The sequence below is a fragment of the Conger conger genome, chromosome 16 (assembly GCF_963514075.1).
Source record: "Conger conger chromosome 16, fConCon1.1, whole genome shotgun sequence".
NCBI lineage: Eukaryota > Metazoa > Chordata > Actinopteri > Anguilliformes > Congridae > Conger > Conger conger.
Window position 1 is genome coordinate 22,872,670 of NC_083775.1, and position 22,995 is coordinate 22,895,664.

Below are 22,995 nucleotides of genomic sequence, written 5' to 3' on the forward strand. Positions count from 1 at the left end.
TCGGCGCCTTGAGGGGACTACAACTTGCTAACGGTAGTAGATGATTACGGCTCCAAAACCGGTATGCCAGTTATGAAAAATCGAACCGTACTCTACCCCCACGAAATATGGGGCAGCAGGCGAGGTAACGTTAAGAGAAATACGAGTCAGTCACACTACGACCTGCAGCCCGAGAAAAACAGTGTACTACAGCCAGCTAACGCTAGCTTTATTATTAGCTAACTAAAACTGTATATATTTTTTAAATCAACAGATCACAAGATACAATACAAACTTAAATACAAATCCCCCTGCAATATTCCCAGTCCGTGTGCTCCTCTGATTGTCCCTCTTCTGGGGGAAAGCGAAGAAAAAGGCTATCCATTCAAACCCGCTTCTAATTTGGAATCGCAGTAATTTAGAAGTTTAAGGTGATTGAGATGCCCGAGTCTTTCACCGTTATATTTAAACATGAAACCGCTGCATTCATTCATGCAAACAGCTACTGTTGCTGGTCGTATTTAAAAAAGCTCATTCGATGCGCAAATTCTTTTTTTAACCCGGTCTCAGCCAGCCTCTCACCCTCTCCCTCGGTTTGTGATGTTCTGTTTGAGGTAAAACTCAAAATGGCGGTCGCGCTCTTCTCTGAAATGTCACATCCGCATGAAGATCTAAACACTGGCGCACACAGCAGAGTCAGTCAGGAATTGGCACGCGTTTTTTGACCCCTCTGTTTCAATGTGTCATTATATTTTGCTAACTGAATTTTATATTGATTTATATGCGCACTTTTGTAGTATTTGCAGATCTTAATTTTTAACAACACAAAAATGGATACATTAGGTAGGCCTAATGTTTTATTAAGCCCCCCCCCCCCTAAAATAACACCTTAAAATGCTAAACGGCAGACATATTCATGGACTGTCATCAGGCGTTGAACTACACGTGTAAATCAATCTAACAGCGGGCAGTATAAAAATCACGTCACAGTAATTCTCGTACCTTATAATAAACTTTAAAAAAAAAATATATATACAATGCATTAAGACGGTGAAACATGAAAATGCTCTTCACCACATTGTAAACTCATCTAATATCTCTGTTTCATCAGAATGCTTTTTTACATTTTGTTATGCCCTGGTGTAATACAACTCACGACTAATCAAAAATACAAATGACAAAACACAAAAGATCAATTCACCAAGGGGTTAAGAACATTTCTAGAATACATGAAAGCTAAAGCTGCCAGTCAGTATCTGACATGCCTTACCTTACCGCATAATATGTACAATATCACCCATAAAACATACATCTCATATAAAATGTCATGGGCATGATTGTTATAAGTTAACAATGTCTGTGGGGAGTTCACTGCCTCCTGGGATTCAAAAAGGTATGTGTCTTCTTCCTCTTGTCAGCCAATGCCCCCCATTACCTGCCGCTCTCAAGCTGGAGGGACAGCTCACAGTGGCCAAATGGGCCAAATGCGCTGACGCTGGAGAGTTTTTGGAGAAAAAAACGCAAACTGGAACACATCTTGCTCAGATTGCTGAATTAAGTGGTGGGAGAAATTGCCATTTTAGCTCACACTCCAAGGTTACAAGGGTTTTATGTTTTATGTTTACAAAAGTTACTATGTTCAAGTTTAGACAGTACCAAAACACACTCAATAAATTTCATGGCTAGTTTATGAATGGTTAGGGTATCAAGAGTGTCCCACTGCCAGATAGGACAATCCATGGTCTTAGTAAGCACATAAAGCATGTGAAAAATAACATTTAAAGATTTGCAACTAAGCCTTGCTGTTTTGATCATTTCATTTGGCATATGCCTCTACTGTGCTGCACGGAAATCTCAACAAAAACTTTCACATCACATAATTTTGAAATAAGTTATTATTACGTCATGTGCTTGTATAAAGATTGTTAAATGAACATCGTCACTGGAGTTGACTTTCACACAAGTTCTTTAAAAGCAGTGCTGCTTCCTGAATTGAAAGATTTTGCTTGTTTAGCTGGTCTAATATATTTTATTGGAGAAATTTTAGTATCAGTTCAATATAATGCTATGGGTGTATGTCTGGGAAAAGAAAGGGACAATGTTCCTTATATCAAAGTAAAATTGATACAAAGGCAAACTTTGTTGAGCAGGGGTGCATGATGATACAGAACATTTTTCCAGAGGGGTTGATTGCAGGTGTAGTCTTTAGTTCCTAAACATTCCAGGCTCGTAACTTCATTTCTCATCACATCCAATTTGCTCTGTGGTGTTCTCCTTTTAATGCATCCCTGGTATTTTTATGAATGACTTTTTACTGCACTGATTGCTGATAACAAAAACACTGGGACTGTGAATGGAGGTTGACAATCCCATGACTGACATGATTGACAGCTTCTAGCCCAATAAGAGGACCATAAATTCCCAATGGGTAGAATACCAGATCACTTATAGAGTATGACACCTTATAAAACTGATGTCTGTGGGATTGGATCATTTGCCCTTGAATCATACAGGTGCCGAAGCTATAGAATATTTGCTCTCTCTCCTTCGTTAGTGTTGTTGCTTGTTAATTTTTAAGTCATTATCTCTTGCTCACCAGAGCTTCTGACAAAACTGTTTTCTATTTATGTGCACACATCTTTTCAATCCATGATTACAAATGGTTAAAAACATAATTTGAGACTAAATTATTTTGTGCATGCATGAGAGAAGAATGAATGGGATCTCTACTTGCTTTCTACTTCAGTGGAGTTTCTGGAATTATCTATTATGTGTCAGTCAAATCATAATTATAGGTTTAATGGATGGGTATTGAATGGCTTATGTCCTAGTGGATTGGAACCTAACTGTTCACACCAGCAACCAAGTTTTTGTCTTATCATATTTTCATTCTCATTATTCACTCATAGAGCACTTTATTAGGAACATTTTAAATTTATTACACCTATTTATTAATGTGATTATCTATTCAGCCAATTGTATGGCAGCAGTGCAATGCATACAGTCATGTAGATATGGGTCAGGAGCTTTAGTTGATGTTCACATCAACCATCAGAATGGGGAAAAAATGTGATCCAAGTGACTTTGACCATTGAATGATTGTTGGTGGTTTGAGTATCTCAGAAACTGCTTATCTCCTGGGGTTTTCACGCACACTAGTCTAGAATTTGCAAAGAATTGTGCAAAAAACAAAAATCCAGTGAGCAGCAGTTCCTGCAAACAGAAACACCTTGTTAATGAGAGACATAAGAGGAGAATAGCCAGACTGGTCAAAGCTGACCAGAAGGTGACAGTAATGCAAGTAACCACACATTACAACAGTGGTATGCAGAAGAGCATCTCTGAACATACAACGTATCATAACTCTAAGTGGATAGGCTACAGCAGTAGAAGTCGAAAAAATAAGTCTAATAAATACCTAATAAAGTGCTCGGTAATTTTATATGTTCAGAGTCTTTTGCTAAGTGATCAGATTTATATTTTACATAGCAGCTTATTCACTCTAAATTGCCCATACGTATTTGTAAATTTACAGTAATGTGAAAAGGTATTAGGCATCCAAGAATTTAATATAAATTTGGTCATAGATGTTTATTTTTTCTGCATTAATGTATCAGTAGGAAATAGCATTAAATTCCCCCAAAAAATGTTACATAGATGTTTTTGTACATTTTGAACATATTCCTTGGATCACTTTTCTGCAGAACATCAATCTACCACCTGATTTTCTCATGAATCATCAGGACAGTGTATCCACGAGAATTGATGCAGTTTTAAAGTTGAAGGGTGGTCAGTAAATACTACATTTTGTGATATTCAGAAACTTTTCATTCCATTCTGTTTAGGAAGGATGCTTTCAAAAAGTAATGAAATGAAAAGTTTCTAAATATCGAAAGAATGTACTATAACAAGCAGGAAACAGGAATGAAATCAATATTTGTTGTGACCACCTTTCACCTTTAAAACTGCCAAAGATATAAGTAAATTGGCTGTAGGTTGTTCCAAATGTATCTGAGACCCTGCCACAGTTCTTCTGCAGACACTGTCTCACTCTCTTTTAGCTCTCAGAGCGAACTCAAACTGCTTACACAAGTAAATATCACATGTAAAGACAACAATTAAGGTTTACAGGTTTTTTGGAGGTAAGCTGGGGTTGACCCCTTAACTGCTTGGAAGGCGAGCACGAATGTTTTGAATTTGATGCGAGCCATGACAGGTGGCCAGTGGAGGGAAGTAAGCAGGGTGACATGTGAGTCTTTTGGAAGGTTGACACCCTAATGCAGAAAAAATAAATATCTAAGACCAAATTTTCCTGCCTAAGACTTTTGCACAGTACTGTATAAATATTTTTGATGTGAGGATATTTCTAAACAAATATATTTCCAAACATAAAAAGATTAAGACGAAGTAGAAATATTTTTATCTTGTATTAATGAGCAGTTTATTACGCCCCATTCCTCCCCTATTTGGAAGGACTGTTTAGGAATTTTTTCACCTGTCTTCCAGGATTCATGCTTAACAGGAAGGGTCACTAATGGTAAGTTATTACAATTATGGCAGTATTATTCTTCTTCAAAAGAAAAAAATCTGACAAGTTAATAAACAATATGGCTTGTATTCCCAGATCAATGTCGAGCGTTTACATCAGTGGCAGAGGAATGCACGCTTCCTCTAATAATACAAACTTTACCCCTTAAATATTAGCCTACATATTTTTACTTTCATGTTGCTTCATTGAATGTAATGTTTATGAACTCAACACAAAACTGCATATGCCGTCTACTGCGATTTTGACATACTAAACATCCAGTGAAATAGCGCCATCTATCGAACAGCTTTAAATCTCCCATAAAATGAAGCTGGTGGAAGTTGGTTTTCCTTTCGAAATCTCTGAGACACTTATTTTTTTGCTTCTGATTAGATGATAATAATTTAGCCCAGACCAACTTCACACCTGCTTGCTCAGAGCTTGCCCTGTAACAGTGGTAACACTGCATCATAATCCAGTTCAGATACCTATAATACCAATGGACCAATAGTAGACCACCAAACATTTAGGAAAGTTGGATTAAGTGTTTTATTTTAGTTAGATTGTTGCACAAACCCAGCCTTAGTTCAAGCATATACAGAGTAGTCCATAAGAATTTGGACAGATCATAAAAGAGCTAGCACACAGTCTAGATTTGATTCCAGGAGTGCCATCTGCATCTGTTGTTGTTGTCTCTCAACATGAGGATCAAAGAAATGTCAGTGCCAGTAAAGCAGGCCATCATTAGTCTATCAAAAATCATAATCAATCAGAGAGATAGCCAAACAATTTGGTGTGCCAAAATCAACTGTTTGGTACATTTTTAAACCTTTCCCTCCCAAGCTGAATACGAAATGAAATGAATATGAAATCCCAAGCAGTTTTAGCTTTGGTTGAGAAAAATGTGAACATTTCATAGGGTTTTAATAGGGGCTCAAAACAATAGTATAGCAGTCATTTTCATTGGTTGAAAAGGTAGCAGGTTGACAAGGTTTAAGTGCAATATGGCACTCTTGAGACTGAAAGGGTTAAGAAGCAAGAATGCACTGGTGCGCTCAGCAATGGCAAATGACCTGGTAGACCATGGAATACCATGTAGTGCATGACAGAAGAATCATTAGAATGGTGAACAAAAAAATAATTTGTAATTGTTCAACATATCAAAAACACTCTCCAGGATATAGGTGTAGATGTGTCAAAGATGACTACACCAGCATAACCTCAGAGGGTTCATCACAAGATGCAAATACCTGGCAAGCCTCAAGAATAGAATGGCCAGGTTACAATTTGCAAAAACTTACATTAAAAATTAAACCAGTTCTGAAACAGTGTTATGAACAGATGAGACAAAGATCAACCTGTACCAGAATGATGGAAAGAGATGTCACTGCTGATGGCAGCAACAGGATGAATGCCATAGTATACAGAAACATATTGTCTGCTCAGATCCAAGCAATGCATCAAAACTCATTGGATGATGCATCATCATGCAGTTGCTGTCCAAAACATACAGCCAAAGCAACCAAGGAGTTTTTTTGGACAAAAAGTGGAATGTTCCAGACTGTCACGTGATATCAATCTAATTCAGCATGCATTTCACTTGCTCCATTAAAGGCCTGGCAGAGCATCACCTAGGAGGATATCGGGCATCTGGTGATGTCTATGTGTCATAGAGTTCAGGCAGTCATTGATTGCAAAGGATCTGCAATAAAATATTGAATATGATTACTTTATTTCAGTTTGTGTTCATTTGTCCAATTACCTTTGGCCTCCGAAATTGGGGGGACTGTGTATAAAAAGGGCTGTACAGGGTTCAGTCTACATTTCATAGTGCTTTTTTTATTTCAACTGCTTGTGAGCTGGATTACAGAGCAAAAACAACACACCATGTGTCAGTGTCCACATACTTACGGACTGCACTGTATTTGTAACCACTACACTATCCACTGCACTGTACTATGTTCAAAACTGTAGCAGTGGCTACTGCTTATTCTACCAATTTCTGTATACCAGATTTTCCAAAAACTTTTTAGATATGGTGAATAACTTTTGTAACCCCTCATGTTATCTTTGGACATTTCCTATATTTTATTCCCTTTTACATTTTGTTCTGTGCTTTTTATATATAAATACGCACCTTTATATATACACATTTACCTCTACAGTACAGTACAATCCTTCATTCCCCTCATTGCATCGCTGATCGGCTGTTTTGTTATAAGGCTGGTGCTGAGGCCCAATGTAATTGGATCAAATCCTCTTTATGTCTCCAGGCCCTGAGATATGGGCCTATTCAGTGATGCTTCCTCATTGCAGCCTTTCAGCTTCCTATTCTATCCTCTGTTATTAACTTTTTAGAATTTATCTCTTGGTGCATGTGTGGTTTTATTCCATTCGTTTGATTTGAGTTTCCATGATTCTGTGCAATTCCCCCACTGTTCTGTTGTTCCATGCCATTAGAATGAAATGTTATTGTATAAATGCTTGCCTGGGTGGTATTTCAAATAAATACCTTCTAGGTACAACCTCGGCACTGAGAATATAAAAATTATTTGATGATTGTCACAGAAAAGAACAACATAATATTAAGAGGTGTCGGCCTAGCTTTAAAAAAAATAGTATTTCATGTCAGTGGTAAGTGTTATACTTAATTTAAGGTTTCAAATGGTGCAGTTCCCGGGGATTCTATCAGTATTATTAGGGGACTCTTCCACTTTGCTAAAACATTGCCAAAGTGGAAATATTTCTGTCAGCTAAAAACCCATGTGTACAATTTATTACCTGGGGTCCATGCCATGTTCATGCTTTCCTCAGTGTTTTATTAACACATTAAGTACAGTATAGTATGTACCAAATTGCACTTTCTGACTCACCAACCATGTTTCTGTGCATATCAGGATTTATACTGTTCTAAAAATCATATTTGTTAAACTGTATGCATCCTCCCCAATATACATGATATACTTACTTATTAAAAGAAACATATATAAGCATGGTAAAATATACATGTATTTCATTCTGAAATGTGTGGAAACAATCTACTTTCATTGAATCATTATAGTAGTAGAATAATTTCATGTACTGTACGTGAAAATTTTAATAAAACTCAGTACTTGTTTTATTTATATAATTTTGGTGGGCACTATATATGTCTGCATGGACAATTTTATGAATTTCTTTCAGGAAAGAATGGCTACTTTTTTCCAACAGAGCTATTTGTTTAGCGATTTTTTATTAGTCGGAAGACTTGATTTATTTTCTACATGTCCAATTTATATGCATATTGGGGAGGATGCACATAGTGAAATAAATCTGGTTTTATTGTTAAAATCCACTGTTAGTTATTAGTTATTTTTGTATTGTTCTATGAGATTTGTTAACTTACTGAGGGAGGATCTTTGACCATTCCTTCATTCTATGTGCAGTCCTTGCTGGTTTTGAGATGCATCTTGGTGGTGGCACAATTGTTACTTTTCTCTAGATCTAGTGGTTTATCCACATAAAATGCATTCTTGTAAGTCAATTTGCATGCAAGCATCAGCTGAAAGACTAAATCGCAAGTTCTGGACAACTCTTTTTTTATTTTCTGGTCAAGTAGCCATTTCATGGTTTGAGGTATGCTTGGGACCACTGTCTTTCTCCATGAACAATTGTTTTGGCAAAAATGTCTTGGTACTTGCTGAATGAAGCTCATGGACTTTAGCAAGAACTTCAAAACCAGTAGATGAAAAACAACCTCATTCCATCAAAGACCCCCCCCATTTCATGTTCTTTTCAACATGAGCATCCGTATTCTCACACCAAACCCATTGAAGGAGGTTTTTGTGCAATTTCGTCAGAAAGCTGCCTTTCTCTATGATCATAAATTACACATGGAATATGGTCATGTGTGTTACCTCAGTATTATCCAATCTATATCAAGGGTATGACTAATTTCCTAGCTCTTGAGTAAAGGACACCAGTGTCAGCCTGGAGCAAAATTAAAAGAAAAAGCCTTCAAATATGAGGACTGGAGAGGCTTGACTAAAACAAACATTCAGGAAAAGCTGCATTTCATCTGCAATGCAGGATACCAAATCAGACTACAAGAATAGCAAAAGGTCGCAACATTTCTAACAGCTTGATGAGTTAAATTGTTCGCGCAAACTGCAAAGCCTTAGTGCACAACCTGGCTTGAGCAGGTAATACCTGGCCAAATTTCCCATCCAGGGGTGTCGTTTGTAACTTTACAATTATGTGAGCTCTCTTGCTAGCACTGAACTGCTTTAAGAGTTTAAGACTAGATGAACATATAATTATCGCTATTAAAATTTTGGATTGTCTGGCTAGTTTGCTGGAAATTATAAATTGCTGATTGCTCCAACAACATTCACTGCCAATAAACACGTTGACAAAGCAAGTAAAAAAGCCTTTGTTCTTGGTCATCTTATCGCAGTAGGAAGGCCAACATGAGAAGTAACGGAGCAATCAGCTACACCGTCCGCATCTTATCCAGCGGCATTCGGCCTAGGCTCTCTGGTGTTCTTCTCTGCTTGTTTTGGGGCATGTAGACGGCGACGTCAGTACCTCACAGCTGTCAGCCAAACAAAAGTTAAGGCAGTGGGGAGCCTGCGCTGTGCTGGCTGTCCCGTCAAGCATCTCTGTCTAACTTGCTGCATGGGTTCCTTTGTGGTGGTTGTTGACGGATGTTCATATTGACCAATGGCATATCGACATCAAATTCAAAACCCGCACCAGACTCGAGCTCTAGCCAATCACAAATCGACTCGAACACCAGCAGGGTAATCTGCCTTCAATATATTTTCAGGTCAGTGGCGTAATAGGTTCAGTTTGTTTGGGAACAGAGAGAAGACCCTACTGTTCGTTTTCTAGACGTGAAAATAACAGCTATACCATTGATGAATACGTGACGAAAATTCCTACCACCTACCGAGGTTATATTCCCCTCTACAATAAATAGCACTTTGTCATAAACCAAAAGACACTAGTGTACTAATGGAGGATAAAAAGGAGGAGGGGGAAGCGGAGATCCAGGAACACGGCCCCGAACATTGGTTCTCGAAATGGGAGCGGCAGTGTTTAGCCGAGGCCGAGCAGGAGGAACCCAGCGAAGAAGAGGCCGACCAGAGCCAGCAGAAAATGTGGCATCTCTTCCAGAATTCTGCCACCGCTGTCGCACAGCTCTACAAAGGTCCGAGTAACTTCGCTAGACCGCTAACTCGTAGGCCAGACGTCAGAGTCGATACAAAATTATTTAGCTAGCTCGTTCTCATGCCAACTAGTTTGGCTAATTGGCTAGCTAATATCGCCGTCGATATGTAGCGGTTAGCTATCATAAATAACGCTATCTAGTTTTCCCAGTCTTGGGCTTACACTTGGACCTCTAGCTAGCTTGAGAGCCCCAGCCTTTACCAGCTGGTCTGTCGAGTGAAACACAACTAGGCAACAGTGTAGCTAGCTAGCTAGCTAACAACGACCGACGTTGGGGTCGTTTGTTGCAAAGCTAGCATTTGCTAGCTGGCAATCTTAATGACTTGGCTAGCTAGCTAACGTTACTTAGTCAGCTAGCTAGTTAAACAAAATGGCGATTGTAGTCATACAACATTGTCTCAGGCATTTAATGAGATTTAACATATATTTTTAGTGTAGCCACTAGCCACGTATATTGTGGTCTGCTGTCCCGCTAAAGCTGTTACTGGTGCTGACGCTTAATGGTTGACCATGCTAAATCTGATACCTAGCTGAGCACGCCAAGTAGCGCTAGCTAGCTAATGTCAGCTAGCGCTAGCTAGATCGGAAAATGACAGTTTCCAAGATGCCTAGCGGTGTAGCTTGCTAACTCGCTAAGCTATGCAAACTGGAACAAAATGGCGAAGTTCAGGGAGGAGGTCCCTGGGTAAAAACAACTGACAATTTACTGTAAACTAGCTACTTATTTTAAAACAATTGTGCTCCATACAATTATTTGACAGTTTATCCGCTTTACGACATTTTAATGTAATAATATAGGACATTACAAATCATACAATTTATTAAAACATATTTTAATAGCTTTGCAAAACAAAATGGCGAGGGTAGTTTATCGGAATATTGTTATTGTAGCTATTAGCTAGTACAAAAATGTATTGCCTTTTATATAACTGACTAGCTATATAGCTAGCTACATACATGTTTTGTGTGCTTAAATTCATAAAATGTAACTTGGCTAGGTACCTGGCTCTCCAAAACCATACGACTTGTAGATATAGCTACAATGATTTTGCGTCAGTTAGGTAACGTTAGCTATGTAGCTAGCTGTTACGCTAACTTAATGCAGCTAACAAGCAATCCAGCAGTGTAATGTTGCGGTGTTTTGTTTTAGCTTGATAGCCAGCTAGTGCTAACGTAGCTAGCCCTACTGTAAACAAAATGGCGTGTGGTTGTTTTGCTAACTAGACTTCACTAGCCTAGGCTAGCTAGGTACGTGAGTTGCACTAGGGGACACCAAGTTGCCAGTAAGCTGGTAAAGTTTAGAAGTGCAGCACTATAACACTAAGCATTCCACAATTGAATAACGTTAACTATACCCAGCCTTGTGTAAGCCGTTGTGCTAATGTTGGGTAACGTTAGCTAACTGGTATTGTTAGACTATTTAGTCATGTAAAATGGCGAAGCTATATGACTTTCTGGAACAGGGCTTTGAACATTTTTCAACATTTCTCTAACTTCGGCAACTTTTACCATCAACCCCTTCTCTTTAGACCGAGTTTGCCAGCAACAGGGACTGTCACTGTGGGTACCTTTTCAAAATGCTGCAACAGCTGTCACCAATCTCTATAAAGGTAAAAAGACTCCTCCTCTCTGGGTTCGTTGTGTGCTTTGTTGATCCACGTGTTCGCAAAGTATTACATAATTTTTAATGTCAATAGTATAATTGTGTGCTATTGTGCTTGTAGCATTAAACATTAGATGACACTATTTTGGGCCTGTTTGCATCAGATTACAAGACCCAAGTTCAAAGCATTCTGTTTCAGTGGCTTACTTTTTTCCTGTCGTGCCTGTCATTTTAGCAGTACAAGTTGAGTAATGCAATAGATACAAGGTGTCATCTTACAATTGCATATGTTTCAGCCAGGAATTGCATGAATAGACTTTCAGTTTGGTTCACTAGATCAGTTGCAAAACATGTGCGATATTGGGTATTTAAAGTGGAAAGAAATGGTTATGTTTCCATATAGAAGTTGGAAGGCAGTCTCGTGAAACAACTTTGAAGTGAAATGGGCGATAATTCTTTAAAATGGATGTTGTGCTTATTTTAGGCTCTTTCACATTGCTTGGCATGGCATCTAGCCATAGTGCAACAGCTGCTCAGCAACCTCTGGTTTCTTGGTAATCTTGTCTGCCTTGTTTTGAACTCATCCACAAAACTATATGAAATATTTTCAAGCCAGTAAAGGAGAATGGTACAGTGGCTTCTGTTTAAACCAAGGGACAGTGTCCTGTACATAAGCACCCTTCATGTGAGTAATGACTCCTGTGAAAGTATTGCACATGCTACTGGTATTGCCTTGTCTTTGGAGATTAAATTGTGCACATTTGGTCTACATTGAATGAGCCTGCCCTGCCTTTGAAATGGCTCACCTCAATCTGTTGTCCCTTGAACTGAATTATGAATAGACATTGCAGTGATTTTTGGAATGCTCCACTGTTATTTTGGTGCACAGAAAATAATTTGAGCATACCACTGTGCTCTACTTGCAAACTGTTCTCTGGTGTGACAAGTTCATGCTGTACAAAGTGTACAACTTGAATAGACAATGAGCAATTGGGGCTTAAGAAATCAACTTCATAGCTGCCCAAGCTTCTCAAGATGTGCTAACTGGGAGTGACTTGCGCTGAATGTTGGACCGCAGTCAGATACATAATGACCCCGATCAGCACATCCTTTTTGGGGAGACTTTAGACAGGGGCTGCTGGATTACCCTGTGGCATGTGGGGTAACTGAATTGCGAAGTCTGCTAACTGGCCTGCTTGCTTTTAACACCTTAGACCAGCACTACTCAACCACATCCTGTGGGCAGCCGTGTAATGCAGGTATTTGCTCCTAACGTGCGCTACACCATCTGATTTTACTAATTAGCTTATCTGAACCAAGCAGGTAAAATAATTTGTGAAATCGGGTCACGTGGTCGGAGCGAATACCTGCAGACACTGCGTCCCACAGGACGCGGGTGAGTAGTGCTGCCTTTGACTTTCCTGTGTAGTCATGTTTTAGCTTCCTCAGTGTGGTGGGGTGGGAAGACGATAACTTGCAGACGTGTCGAGCTTGATTCGACTTACTGTATGCATGTGCACATCTTTAAATGTACTCCCTGTGTAGAGGGTCTGTTTTTGAGTACTGGTTCTTTGGGGAGGGGAGGGGGGATGGGGGGCCAGGACTGTCTTGGGTTACCTAGACACTGCTGTCTGATTATAGTTTTTCTCCCCGCCCAACAGAAAGCGTGGAAGCCCACCAGAGGAGTTACGACCTAGGAATTCAGATCGGCTATCAGCGCCGCAACAAGGACGTTCTGGCGTGGGTTAAAAAGCGCAGGAGAACCATCCGCCGGGAGGACTTGATCAGTTTCCTTTGCGGGAAGGCCCCCCCGCCACGGACTTCTAAAGCCCCGCCCAAACTGACTGTCATGTCTCCCAACCGGGCGCCTTCCACAGAAACTAGCTCCTCCGTAGAGACAGACCTGCAGCCCTTCAGAGAAGCCATAGCGCTGCACGGTATGGCCCTTCTCCTGTATCAATGTCAAATGCCAGTGGGGAACATGGGCTACTGTGGGAGGGTTTCGCATTGTAGGATCAATACGGTGTTATAGGGATACTTCTTGGATGTCTGATTCGGTCTGTTTATGTAGGTATGAGTTTATACATTATAATACACACCATCTGCCAGAGGAAAAGAGCCCAGCCTTACTATAAAGGACACAGCATTGCCTTCTCGTGATTGACAGTCGCGTTGCGACGCTTTCGCTAATATGAAATGAGATGAGTTAGGACCATATGTTCTTTATGTACAGAGGCTAACACAGCGTTTCCTGCACATGGCCATTACTAAGGTGGTCCACCCTAGTTAGTTAATAGCTGCCTGAGCATGCTTGTAGACAAATTTTTACAATTTAAAATGTATCTATCTGAGAAAATGAGGCGGTCTTCGATTGGTTACCTAGCGGGTGAAATTCCCTCGCTGTGCCGTCCTTGTTCATTCTGCTTGCGCGGAAAGGGGACGTATAGAATCGCAAATGCTCTGCAGTTGCCAAGTCCGCTTATATGTTTTTTTTTGGCCTGTTTTTCAAAGTCATTTGAAAAAATCTCAAGCTGTGGGTAGTGTGTTTCTGGGCTCAAAAAAATACAAAAATAATTCATCTGAACTTGTTTGGAGAATCAAGCAGGTTTTTTCATATTTCTGGCTGCCATTGTGGACACTAGCTAGCTTATTATTGTAGCTATTCCACGCCCTCCCTGGCCTGCAGTCGCAACATCCAACTACGTTTGGATCGTCTAATCATTCTCTGACTTTGGAATACTATGCAAGAAATCCGCAACTGCTGCGTTTGTAGCGATGCAGCACACTATGTTAACACGCAGCAATGTTGTCCTGGCCACAAATATTCAAATTTGTTTTCACTGCCGCAGTTAGAAACTTTAGCTGGACTACTAAAGCTAACAAATTGTTGGTGCAATTACTCCCTAGTTACGGAGGGGAGGCATTAGTCATTTATGTAATGGACTATAGCCGCTATCAGACCTGTGGGAATGACTGGCGAACATTGATAAAAGGCCAGTGTTGAATGCATATTGAAGACTGTTTATACCAGCTGAAAGGAGGCAGCGGTCCAGCCACTCAGCCTGTGAACAGTGCTGTCCCTTGGGCTGTTGAGACAGGGAGAGGAGAGTACAGATTCTTCTGCTAATACTTCATTTGAGGAATGTATGCGAGAACTGGAAGGGTTTTGTATCAGCAGATAGTCTTGCCAGGCTAAGAGTGGGCAGGCACGGTTCCCTTTGTCTTCTGCCGTTTTACTGGAATTAAGAAGTTGGTCAGAATGAAACTTGAAAAAGAAAAGGGAGAAAATTGGGTTTCATTGACGTCGGTCTGAACGTGCAGCTGAAGCCGAGAGGGGTTCAGATGTTCGGAGAATGATCTTTAACAGGACCTCTGGCTCTTCCTGGAAACTTCAAGGGGCAGAAAAGTTGGTTTCAGAAGAGAACGTAAGAGGTTTCAGGGTTCATTTCTCTCCCACAGTGGTTTCAAACACCTGTTTCATAAAAATCTGCAGCCGTAACATCTCAAAGGCCTTTTTAGTACGGGCTTCAAGCATAGCAGCCCGACTCGAATACGAACGATTATAAAACTAAATGGCGAAACCCCATTGAAATGCAGCATTTAAATAAAGGAGCGGAAAAATGTATTGTGCAATTGCAGTTGCTTGGATGTTTTTCACAGGCATCTCAGGGAAATTGAAACCGGATATGCTTCCCTAAAGGGATTATGGAAAAAGTGTCAATTGCCTTACTAATGAGGAGGCCTGTACAGGGTTCTAATGGCGTGTTTTAGTACTGTGTTTCTGAGCCCGAGTGCAGCGTGGTCACGCATGTGAAGTCTGGGCCGGGCTGGAGGCTTCATGATCGCAGTGGGGCTCCGAGCTCAGAGCAGTTGGCATGTTGGCGTCGGCTATAGAACATGGCTGCCTCCCTAGAGCATCGCCCAGAGTGTGATTAACTCCCTTGGTTGGGAACCCTTTGTCTGCAGCCGATAATGATCTCCTGAGCAGCCTCCCTTACAAAAATAGACCGTACTGGAATATATTGAAGTGAAATGCATTGTGAAACTGTTTAACGGTACGTGGGGTAATATGGAAATTATTGCTGCTTTGCAAAATGAAAATAGACCCAAAATTACGAGTAATACGCTAGTATGCGGTTTCGAACACGGCACAGCTATAGTCTTTTCTATAAACGGCTATACTGCCTTTCCTGTGAAATATTGCTGGGCTGTGGCAGTGTGCTGGGCTCTAGCCCTCATTGACCCTGTGACCGTTGCGTTTCAGGCACTCTGTTGTGTCTAGTCCTGTAGCAGTGCGCTCTGTTGTGTCTGTACTCCTGTAGCAGTGCGCTCTGTCTGTACTCCTGTAGCAGTGCGCTCTGTTGTGTCTGTACTCCTGTAGCAGTGCGCTCTGTTGTGTCTGTACTCCTGTAGCAGTGCGCTCTGTTGTGTCTGTACTCCTGTAGCAGTGCGCTCTGTTGTGTCTGTACTCCTGTAGCAGTGCGCTCTGTTGTGTCTGTACTCCTGTAGCAGTGCGCTCTGTCTGTACTCCTGTAGCAGTGCGCTCTGTTGTGTCTGTACTCCTGTAGCAGTGCGCTCTGTTGTGTCTGTACTCCTGTAGCAGTGCGCTCTGTTGTGTCTGTACTCCTGTGGCAGTGCGCTCTGTTGTGTCTGTACTCCTGTGGCAGTGTGCTCTGTCTGTACTCCTCCTGTGGCAGTGCGTTGTGTCTGTACTCCTGTGGCAGTGTGTTGTGTCTGTACTCCTGTGGCAGTGCGCTCTGTTGTGTCTGTACTCCTGTGTCAGTGCGCTGTGTCTGTACTCCTGTGGCAGTGCGCTCTGTTGTGTCTGTACTCCTGTGTCAGTGCGCTGTGTCTGTACTCCTGTGGCAGTGCGCTCTGTTGTGTCTGTACTCCTGTGTCAGTGTGCTGTGTCTGTACTGTGGCAGTGCGTAACCCTGTGCCGTTGCGTTGCAGGCCTGAGCGGGGCGATGGCGAGCATCAGCGTGCGCTCGGGCGCCCCCGGCTCGCCCACCCACGTGAGCGGCAGCTCCAACCCGGGCCGGCGGAGAAACGGCCTGCACGACGTGGACTTGAACACTTTCATCTCCGAGGAGATGGCCCTGCACCTGGACAACGGCAGCACGCGCAAGCGGGCCTCGGTCCAGTGCGACGTCATCACAGACTCCCCCACCCATAAACGCAACCGGATGATCTAGAGCGGAGACCCCCCGCGCCCGGCCCCGCCCGTCAACGCACTGTGCTGCTTAAAATAAAAACGCCACTTAATCCTCAACCCCTCTTTCTGCTCCCCCCCCCCCCCCTACCCTACAAAAGAAATGGGCCAGGGGTGTCCAAAAGCCGAGGGGGGGAAAAAGCCCCCCGGTTATTGAATTTCGTTGATTTGCCCACAATGTTAGACGCCTCGGGCTAATAATGTCTGTTACCTATCCATCTCGGAGGATTTCCGTTAGTACAATGATCATCACAGGTGAACATTTACCAGTTCTAAGGCTGAAGTTACGCCCATCCAGTGCAATGGATGGGTACAGAATCTTGACAGGGCTTGTTTTTTGGTTTCTGTGTCCTGGTCGTTTTGTTTCTGCTCGGAGTATACGCTTCACCAGTGTTCATCACAATGTTTTCCTCTGCAGTCTCACCTTCACGCCATGTTAGTCCTTGGCAGCACATTGACTTTGAAGGGTGTAGATCCACCTCCATCGAAATGGTAGTGTGCAGAAAAAAAAAAAAAAATTAAAATAATTGTGAATTAATATTGGAGTTTTCCCAAATTTAATATGGTCTCGTTCGACGCAGCTGGTAATCGTGTGACATAGCGAGCGAGACTCTGATGGTCATGCACTTAATACCTAGTACATCCAGTACAATTATCGTTTTTTATTTTTTTGTTTTTATTTTTTTTGGGATTCACTTTTTAGTGTTCCAGAATAACACAAATTTCAAATCCTTTCTCCTTCAAGCAATCTCATAGAATTCCTTTTTTTGTCAGTAGTTAAGAATATCTAATGTATATACTTAACATTTAGGTGCTGGTATGATACATGTGGTACATATTGTAAAAAAGAAAAAAGAAAAAAACAAACAAAAAAAAACCATTGAATGGTTATTAATGTGTAATAATGATTCTTGCATTAAAGAAACCAAGCTTTTAACATTTGTTGTGTTCAGGTCTATTAAACCGAGGTATCGCAGTTCTTTAGTGTCGTAGTAGTGCTTGAAACCGTTATGACAGACTGACACGTCCACTTGCTGGTTCCAAACTGGATCAAGGTGGCTTCATTTAGTACAGTTCTGATGTGGCACCAATTACTTCAGACATCAATGTCTTCACCTTGTTTTTTTTGTTGTCCTCCCAAGTGAAAATGCAGAATTGAGAGCCTCCCAAAAAGGTGAATTTAAAAACAAAATCCCAGATTTCCTGGAAGGAGCGGTTTCATCCCAGCACGTGTATATAGCATGGTTCATAGAATGTTAAAAATGGATCATTTTCAGGAATCACAACGTAATGGTCGTGGGATGTGGCTTTCCAGCTGGCTGTCTTCATGTTCTGATGGGTCACGAGAGCACATCCATGTTCCAATTATCCATTTCAAAAGAACGTGGAATTCTCATAAGCTCAGCTGTATGGAAAAATGAATGAATTTGGAATTTGATCCATATCCATACCTTTTTGTGCTCTCGTGAAAGCATTCACTGATTTGATGGCTTTTACTGCCGTCTTATGTTACCAATACCATTGACAATGTGCACAATGCTCATGTTATGTATGGAAGATCTGTATTAACTGTTGCTTCTTTCATTTAAAAAGGAGTAATCATATTTTTATAATAACACAATGGCATCTCCTCTTAGTGGAGCAAGTCCTGTGGACTGATTTTTAAACGATGCGTTCACTTGTTCCTGGGCTCCTGACCACCTTTTCTGGTGAAACTGGAGATATTTAATCTTTTATGTAATTTCAGAGCCAAGGGAATGAGTCACACTGTCATTAAACGCATTTCACGGCCGCTGCAAATTCAGGAAATCACAGAGTCAAAAATCTGGCGCACAGCTGCAATGCTAACATCTCCCCACCGGAGCCTGAATGTAACGTGGAGGTTACGCTGTCTAAGGCTTATAATATACAGTACTCGGTGTACAGATGCCATGTTTTAATTTTCAATGGCTTTTCATTCATTTTGCTTATTCAACAGAGTAAATCAAAAATGGGATTATAAAATGTATTTATGCTTCACCAATGATAGAATTTCAGAATCAGTACAGTTTGTTCACTTGTGGAATGGCTGTGCCAGGAAGCAATTGGCATGTTTAAGATGTTGTCACACCAGATACTGGTTTGGAGGATTCGCACACACTTAGCAATGCGCACTAGCATGGTTATTCAGACCTACGACTGTGATTATGTGTGTTGGCTAGTCGCCACCTGTCAATTCCCCAGAAAGCTACATCTTACCTCGCCTGGACGGATAAAAAATGGCTTGTACACGGAGGGACTGAGCAGGAAGCGATGGTCCTATCTTGCTCCTGCCTGTAAATCTGATGTACCGTGCGTGGATTCTTGGCAGCTTGCTCGTTTTCTCAGTGGCTTCCTATTGTCTACATTTTCACATTATCGCTTTGCACAGCAGGAAGACTTTTCAGTGAGCCTTCCAGGATAAACTTAAATCAGCAAATGAAGTTACCTTCACTTACTGCTCTGACACTGACATGCTATATTGAATTTCAGAGAAATTTCAGTAGGGGAGCAAAATGTTTTGTGGGGCGTGGAAATGAAACTGGCTCTGCAGCACACACCCGTTTCTTTTTACCACAAAGGTGCCAGGACCTGACACTAGTCATTTGCCCCCTCCATGCACACGCACACGTACACACACACACACACACACACACACACACAACCTTTCATGAACACCAGTCGGTATGAAAGATATCCTGAATAATGTCCTGTCTCGACCCTTGGGTCACACACATGCCGTGTAATACAGTAGATGGGATGCATGAGTCTTGCACATGAGGAGGTGACAACCCTGAGCAGCACGACTGCTTGTTTAAGAACCACCAATTCTCATTACTGAACTAACAGACATTTCAGTACAGATGGCAAATTTAATACGGATTTGCTCAACAACCAGTCTACATAGACAAAGGGGGGCTTGGATTCAACAAACATGTCTTTGACATTTTTTCCTCATAAACCACAGTTTATTGAGTTCAGTAATCAGTAAAACTGGGGTGCCGTAGCTCAGGAGTGACGTTTGATTACACGCCCTCCTCTGCACTGTCATTTAGATGCATTCCACTGGGTGGCAGTAGAGATCTGCTAAAAAGCGACTGCTTTCAACACCATGCCCCCACAAAAGCAATATTCTAATATCCACCTTTTCATTTTCAAAGTGGCTTGGGCATTCCATGCCTGCATAAACACCACGGCAGTGCTGAATTAACACCACTCCCAGGAAATGATCTACTGTTTTAATGCATTCCACTCATTGTCTGACATTACAATCACTCATGCTCAATCTAATATTCCGACAGTTATCTTCTTTGTTTTCTTAAAAAAATATATTGTTAATATGCTACCCTTGTGAATAAAGTCAAATGAAATCTGAAATTGAAAATTTGATTTGATTTGCACCACTTGCTCCTGGGAAAATGCCTGGGGAACCAGGAAACAAAATTTACACATGAAAACGCCACCTTTATGTGCAATTAGTCGGAATCGACTATTATGAGTCCTTTCCCCAAAATGCTGCTGATGAACCAGCTTCCATCCATTCATCCATTATCTAACTCACTTAATCCCGATCATCCATTATCTAACTCACTTAATCCCGATCATCCATTATCTAACTCCCTTAATCCCGGTCATCCATTATCTAACTCATTTAATCACGATCATCCATTATCTAACTCGCTTAATCCCGATCATCCATTATCTAACTCACTTAATCCCGGTCATCCATTATCTAACTCATCTAATCACGATCATCCATTATCTAACTCGCTTAATCCCGATCATCCATTATCTAACTCGCTTAATCCCGGTCATCCATTATCTAACTCACTTAATCCCGATCATCCATTATCTAACTCGCTTAATCCCGATCATCCATTATCTAACTCGCTTAATCCCGATCATCCATTATCTAACTCGCTTAATCCCGGTCATCCATTATCTAACTCACTTAATCCCGGTCATCCATTATCTAACTCCCTTAATCCCGGTCATCCATTATCTAACTCATTTAATCACGATCATCCATTATCTAACTCGCTTAATCCCGATCATCCATTATCTAACTCACTTAATCCCGGTCATCCATTATCTAACTCATTTAATCACGATCATCCATTATCTAACTCGCTTAATCCCGATCATCCATTATCTAACTCGCTTAATCCCGGTCATCCATTATCTAACTCGCTTAATCCCGATCATCCATTATCTAACTCGCTTAATCCCGATCATCCATTATCTAACTCGCTTAATCCCGATCATCCATTATCTAACTCGCTTAATCCCGATCATCCATTATCTAACTCGCTTAATCCCGGTCATCCATTATCTAACTCACTTAATCCCGATCATCCATTATCTAACTCGCTTAATCCCGATCATCCATTATCTAACTCGCTTAATCCCGATCATCCATTATCTAACTCGCTTAATCCTGATCATCCATTATCTAACTCGCTTAATCCCGGTCATCCATTATCTAACTCACTTAATCCCGGTCATCCATTATCTAACTCGCTTAATCTCAATCGTCCATTATCTAACTTGCTTAATCCTGACTCGCCTAATAGCTACTAGAAAGGGTAATTTTTCATTTTATATGTCTCATTGAGGCATTAGCAGACACTCATATGCGCAGCAACTTCCATTTATTTTATATTTCCCCCCAAATGCACTTCCATCCATCCATCCATCCATCCATCCATCCATCCATCCATTCTCTTAACCCGCTTATCCTGTACAGGGTCGCAGGGGGACTGGAGCCTATCCCAGCATACATTGGGCGAAAGGCAGGAATACACCCTGGACAGGTCGCCAGTCCATCGCAGGGCACACACTTATACTTATACTTATACTTATACTTATACTTATACTTATACTTATACTTATACTTATACTTATACTTATACTTATGGGCAATTTAGACTCTCCAATCAGCCTAACCTGCATGTCTTTGGACTGTGGGAGGAAACCGGAGGAAACCCATGCAGACAGGTGGAGAACATGCAAACTCCGCACAGAGAGGCCCCGGCCGACGGGGATTCGAACCCAGGACCTCCTTGCTATGAGGCAGCAGTGCTACCCACTGCACCATCCGTGCCGCCCCAAATGCACTTATATACCGGAATGTTTTTATTGAAGCAATTCCGGTTAAATGTCTTACTCAAGGGTACAACAGCACAGCAGTGTCCTACCTATGAACTGAACCTATAACCTAACTCCCAGCACCATTACACTACACTGTGCTTGCGCTGAGCATAGTTATTAGCGTAATGCGGTCTAGCACTTTTGACACGGCAAGCAAATTTTCAACATTAACTTCATATTTGCATAGTTAATCCGAAACTCAGCCCCAAGACCCAAGTAAATATGGGAGCTTTAGCTTCCATTGCAGGGTAATTGACCAATCACAGTCATCAGAACAGAGCCCTTAAATGTGGCATCGCCACTGCACAGATTGCATAGCAAAGCCCAGCACAGAAACTGTGGCACTCTAATTCAGATCCAGTCAAATGGAGAATTACCGGGATGGGAGACAGGGGAAAAAATCTGTTTGCTGCTGGAAGTAGTTTATCCGGGGGGCAGTAGGATTGAATTTAACATTAAATAGTCATTTGGTTTATTCATTGCTGGAGGACTCACTCTAATTAATTAAACCGATGACTGAATTCGGTACAGATTTGTATTATATTCTTATTCAACTGGGTCACATAGAAACGAAAAGAACTTTATAGCTTTTTTAATTGTCATAAACATAACTTTGATCAGCCTTCTTTGTCTTAAGGGACTTAAAGCAGTGCATCTTAAACACCGAGATGTCAAATGCAGATGAGTGTGCACTTAACAGCACACAAGCCTGATTAACGAAACTCTGCCTGAATATAAAACAGCACACACAGCCAGTACCACGCTGAGGAAACAGACATAAATTTGTCTCAGTTACCTGTTTATCTGCAGCAGGAACTGATGGCAGTGGCCATCACAAAATTCTATGACGGGCGGAGCTATCATTTACAAGCAATATTTCAGTGGTACAAACTGCTGACATTTTTATTGGTCAAAATCAGTGACTGACAGCAAATCACAGGACACCAGTGAGGCCTTCTAAACACGTCCCTTGCCACCACACAGAAAGTCTCAGATAATTCTGTAATCAATTTAAAAAATGATATTGATAAAAAATTTTTCCCCTTCTTTCCCTCTAATTAGGAGCGGTCCAGTCCATTGCTCCAGTGCCCACTGTGTCACCTGCAGCTGTGTGAGGAGCGCTGCAGTCGGAGGACATGCGCCACCCACAGGCCAGGAACAGAATTACACCCTCAGTGGCCACACGCAGAGCTGAAGTAGAGCTAGTGGCAGCTGGTAGCCTGCGAGCACTTGATGGGTCTTTGGGAAGAACAAGTGCAGCAGTAGCCAGAGGAACCGTGGCTAACTCAAGCT

General features: G+C 41.4%; 1 protein-coding gene across 1 annotated transcript; it reads left to right on the plus strand.

Annotated features, from left to right (window-relative positions):
* The first annotated feature begins 9,270 nt into the window (after positions 1-9,270).
* LOC133115106 (HUWE1-associated protein modifying stress responses) lies at positions 9,271-17,470 on the plus strand. The gene is made up of 4 exons (XM_061224840.1): positions 9,271-9,698; positions 11,248-11,328; positions 12,983-13,258; positions 16,275-17,470. Exons 1-4 carry the CDS (start codon positions 9,503-9,505, stop codon positions 16,514-16,516), a joined length of 795 nt encoding a protein of 264 aa, XP_061080824.1. The 5' UTR covers positions 9,271-9,502; the 3' UTR covers positions 16,517-17,470.
* The last annotated feature ends 5,525 nt before the right edge of the window (positions 17,471-22,995 follow it).

Coding starts and splice junctions, on each gene's coding strand:
- LOC133115106 (XM_061224840.1), top strand. CDS start 9,503: ATGGAGGATAAAAAGGAGGAGGGGGAAGCGGAGATCCAGGAACACGGC. Junction 9,699..11,247: donor TGTCGCACAGCTCTACAAAG/GTCCGAGTAACT, acceptor CCTTCTCTTTAG/ACCGAGTTTGCCAGCAACAG. Junction 13,259..16,274: donor AGAAGCCATAGCGCTGCACG/GTATGGCCCTTC, acceptor GTTGCGTTGCAG/GCCTGAGCGGGGCGATGGCG.